The following is a 4,353-nucleotide window of genomic DNA, read 5'->3' as shown; positions in this document are numbered from 1 at the left end:
CACTTCCATATTTTCAGGATGTGCATGTGTCCAAGATTCATGACCTGACCTCAGCGTCCCTTCATGTGATGTCTTTATTTGATATAATCTCTACATTACAAAAGCCAAACTATGCCAAAATTAAAAAATAAAATAAAATAAATAATAAACTTTTATTGCATATGTGTCCTGCCTCTCTGCTCCCAGCTGTTAAGAGGCCAGTGTTGATCAGAGGCTGTCCAGGCCTTTCACAGCCACTCACACAGCAGCAGCACAATGATGATGTCACTGACTCTCCTGCTGGCCACCCTGGGGCTCAGTTTGTTGTTCCAGGACAGACTGTCTCTGTCAGCTGTAAAGCCAGTAGCACTGTTGGTGATGACTGACTTGTATCGTCAGAAGACTGAAGAACTGTTGATTCATAATGTAAATGCTGCTGATACATAATTGCATTATTGTAGCAGCTTCACCAAAGATAAACCACCTTACTGTGACTGTGGATTAATAAATGAAATATGTGTGAGCAGTGTAACAGCTACACACTCCACAGTGATACAACATCATACAAAAACCTCACACAGCAATAGAGGAGCTCAGAAGAAGACAGTCTGAATCAACAGCTGCTCAGAAACATAAACCATTTCATCTTTTAATAATATCCACACTAGAAACTTTATTTTCTCAAACAAAGGAAAAAATAACCCAAAATATTTTTGCTTCCAAGAAAAAAAACTAATGCAGGATGTTTTAACTTCTATAGAAATATAGATTTTTTTTGTAATGATTACAATGTTTCTTAAATGGTGTTTTTAAAATTATTATAATGTAACCATCTTGAAATAAAAAAAATCAGGCAGTTTGACTTTGAGTCAAAATATTGTTTTTAGTTTAATATGGCAGCATTGATAAATCTCTGAAACCATCACTTCCACTGTCAGGATCAATTCTGTCCTCATTATTGAGTCCAATCATCTTCTTGCCCTCCTTCTGAGAGCCAATCAGCTTCTGTTCTGTGTGCTTTAAATCTCAGCGCTCTTCTTTCATTCTGCCTTTCAAACTCTCATTGGTGCGACCCGCCTCCTCCCCATCTCCACCTCATCCTGGACAATCAGAGATCCTCATTCAAGTCTCCACCTGCTTCATCTCTGCCAACACCAGTGTCTAAACTCCAGCCTGCTGTGAGGCTCCATCACAGTTTAATCATTTATTGCCCAATAATTGATTAATCAGACTTTGATCAATCATCTTAACTTGTTTTAAATGATCTCTCCTTAAAGATAGGGATGACTCTCTGCTCTTTAATCTTTATTATAGATTGTTTCTAGGGGTGGGACTCGATTAAAAAAATTAATCAAATTAATTACAAGCTTTGTAATTAATTAATCGAAATTAATCGCATTTTAATCGCATTTCAATATTTAACATGATAAATATTAATTTAAGTTTGGTTGATGAATGAATCAATATACATAAGCTTAAACTTCAAAATGTTGTTTATTTTCCCACCAGTCTACTACACAGACCAATGAAGGGTGGAAGTGCTCCTGTGATAAGCAAACACCTGAAATTAAAGTTAAGCATCATAACTGGATAGTTTTATTCAACATTAATGTCTCACTTGTTATAGTTGGAAATTAATCATTCTCTCAGCTGTATTCCTTGATGTTGAAATGTGTTACGCTTGTTTTAACAGCTTATTTTGAATTAAAGATTTAAAATTAAACCACAAAAAGGAGAAAAAGTTCGTTCTCCGTTTAACAGCTGCTTTTACACAGCTGTGCTTCACACTCACGGTTGCTAGGCGACATGAGCTACACAGAGGTGACGGCAGCTGATATGAAGGCTAGCTGCTCACTTCCGGCCTTCGTGGGCTGCGAAAGACGTGGGCCGGGTCCTTCGCAGGATGCAGCCCCTAATTTGGACATTGTGCGTCGATATAATCTGTATGCCGGGAACTCGTGCACTGAGAAACGTTCCACGGTGCAAAGTGCGATTAAAATGCGTTAAAATTTTTAACGCGTTAATTTCCCCGTAATTAATTAATCGAAATTAACGCGTTAAAGTCCCACCCCTAATTGTTTCACATGGTCAGAATAAAATGCAGGTCAAAGAACTGCTTCAAGACTAGAAATTATGAAGAGATTATAGTTAATCTGCCACTGACATGGCCTCAGCATCTATCAAATATATTAAATGTGGATATAAGAATGAATTCAACCATTTTACACAACATTACACTCAATGTGTTCTGCTGCCATTTTTCTTTTGGTCGGCTTAATAAATCTTACAAAATGTTTGATATTTGTTAAACTCAGGGAGTCAAAGAACATGTTTACTCAGTACATTTTTATTCTTTTGAAAAGTTCAAATATCAGTTTTACAACAGACAATCACAAAAGGATCAAACTAGAGGAGATTGTTTTTAGCATTTTTTTATCCTTATGAGATGGAAAATATTATGATTTGATTTTTTTCTTTTAATGTGAGAAGAAAAAGAAAGAAAGAGACAGAGAGAGTTGGAGCACACAGAGAGCAGCAGCTGAAGAAAAGCAGGATCAGAGTCCCAGTGAGTCACATCAGGACTGGGAACACTGGTCTCTCCTCAGTGTCTCTGAGACCAGAGCCTGGGAGCCCTGGGTGGCCTCACAGGTCACAGAGCCCACCTTCCCCCACTGGTCTGCAGTGAGTGTCAGGGTGCTGCTCCAGCTGTAGCGGCCGTCATTGTGCAGCACTGCGGGAGTCCTGCTCTCCTCCCCTCTGATGCTGCCACTGCTGCCGTCCATCTTCCAGGACAGCCTCCAGTCTGAGGGGAAGCCCTTGTTGGCCAGACACATGAGCGTGGCCTTCCCCTGCTGCAGCTCCTCACTGGAGGGACCCAGCACCTTCAGGGCGGGGCGCACATCACCTAGGAGACACCAATCAGCTTAGAGCACAGGAACCACAACTTGATGTTCTCCTTGAAGAAGTTTCTGCCAGATGTTTTTCTGCTCCATCAGTCACTCACTCACACATTGTTTCACTTCCTTTAAGAAAGCTCTCATGCACATCAGCACAGAGAGAATCATCACAGTTTGACCTGAAATATGTTCAAACTACTCTGGAAATAAAAGTATGAATCACACATGACTTTAAAATATTTCATGGAAACAAACAAACCTAGCTCACTAACATTTCTCACTTCCTGAAGATTTCAAACAGTATTTAACAGAATTAAAACAAACTCTGAAACAATATTTGACACAACAAACCATCAATATTTTTATCTTCACGTTGTCCTAAAAGATTGAGTTCATCAAACAGCAGTTATTGGAATGACAGCACATAATAAAAAGCTGTTCATCAAAACGTTGGTGAATAATTTTTTTCTCCTTTTCAAATAATTAAAAAAATGAATTAAATTTACAGAATTCCTTTTAGAATTAAAAACAGAGATTACTAAAAGAAATAAACTGTTTCTTATATTTTTAGAGCTTTTTACATTTCTAAGATTAGTTCAGTTTAAAACAACAAATATCAAAAATTAACATAAAAATGAATTGAGATTCATATTTTTCTGGTAAAAACAAAAAGACCTAAAATTAAATTTGTTTTTGACTTACTTCCAACATCCAGTCTGGTTCCTCCACCAAACGTGTACCACAGTGATACAAAGTCACTGAGCTGCCGTACAAAAACCTCTGACTGCACAGAGACACGGCTCTCTGACTCTGACTGAACTAAACCTACAAACCCTCAAGATTCAACCATTTAAAGAGAAGAAAAACCTCCTTATTCTATGAATCAATGTTTGATTTTTTTAAATTTCCATTTCAGAATGAGTCTTTGTCTCTTAGGGTTAAAAATCAAACATTAAAAATAAAAATGTTTTAGTTGTTCTGATGACTACAAAGAAAAGACAGTAAAAACAGAAAGCATGTATTAAAAAGCTGCTTTAAATTTCACTTACTTCCAACATCCAGTCTGGTTCCTCCACCAAACGTGTACCACAGTGATACAAAGTCACTGAGCTGCCGTACAAAAACCTCTGACTGCACAGAGACACGGCTCTCTGACTCTGAGACAAACAAACTCAGCAGAATAATTTACTGTTGGTTTAATTTGGTCAGCTGACATCAAAACTAAACAATAGTTCAATAAGGAGAGATTGTTGGGAAGAGTTGAACATTATTTATTTAAGAAGAACTTTATTTGTCACCAGAGGTGGCAAAAGTACTGACTTTCTGTACTTAAGTAGAAGTACAAGTACTTGTGTTAAAAAATACTTTGGTAAAAGTCGAAGTACTGGTTCAACTTCTTTACTTAAGTAAAAGTAAAAAAGTACAGGCTCTGAAATTTACTCAAAGTAAGAAAGTAAAAGTAGCTCTTTGGAGGACG

General features: G+C 37.5%; 1 gene segment (V, D, J or C); it reads right to left on the bottom strand.

The window, feature by feature from the left end:
* Positions 1 to 2,386: 2,386 nt before the first annotated feature.
* On the bottom strand, positions 2,387 to 4,092 carry LOC115787779 (Ig kappa-b4 chain C region-like). The segment is given in 4 exon segments: positions 2,387 to 2,884; positions 3,579 to 3,701; positions 3,926 to 4,007; positions 4,066 to 4,092. Coding segments are annotated over 4 exon segments (561 nt in total).
* Between the last annotated feature and the right edge of the window lie 261 nt (positions 4,093 to 4,353).

Source organism: Archocentrus centrarchus, chromosome 11 (genome assembly GCF_007364275.1).
Source record: "Archocentrus centrarchus isolate MPI-CPG fArcCen1 chromosome 11, fArcCen1, whole genome shotgun sequence".
Lineage (NCBI taxonomy): Eukaryota > Metazoa > Chordata > Actinopteri > Cichliformes > Cichlidae > Archocentrus > Archocentrus centrarchus.
The sequence above is the reverse complement of the archived record's forward strand: the minus strand, read 5'-3'. Positions and strand labels throughout refer to the sequence as shown.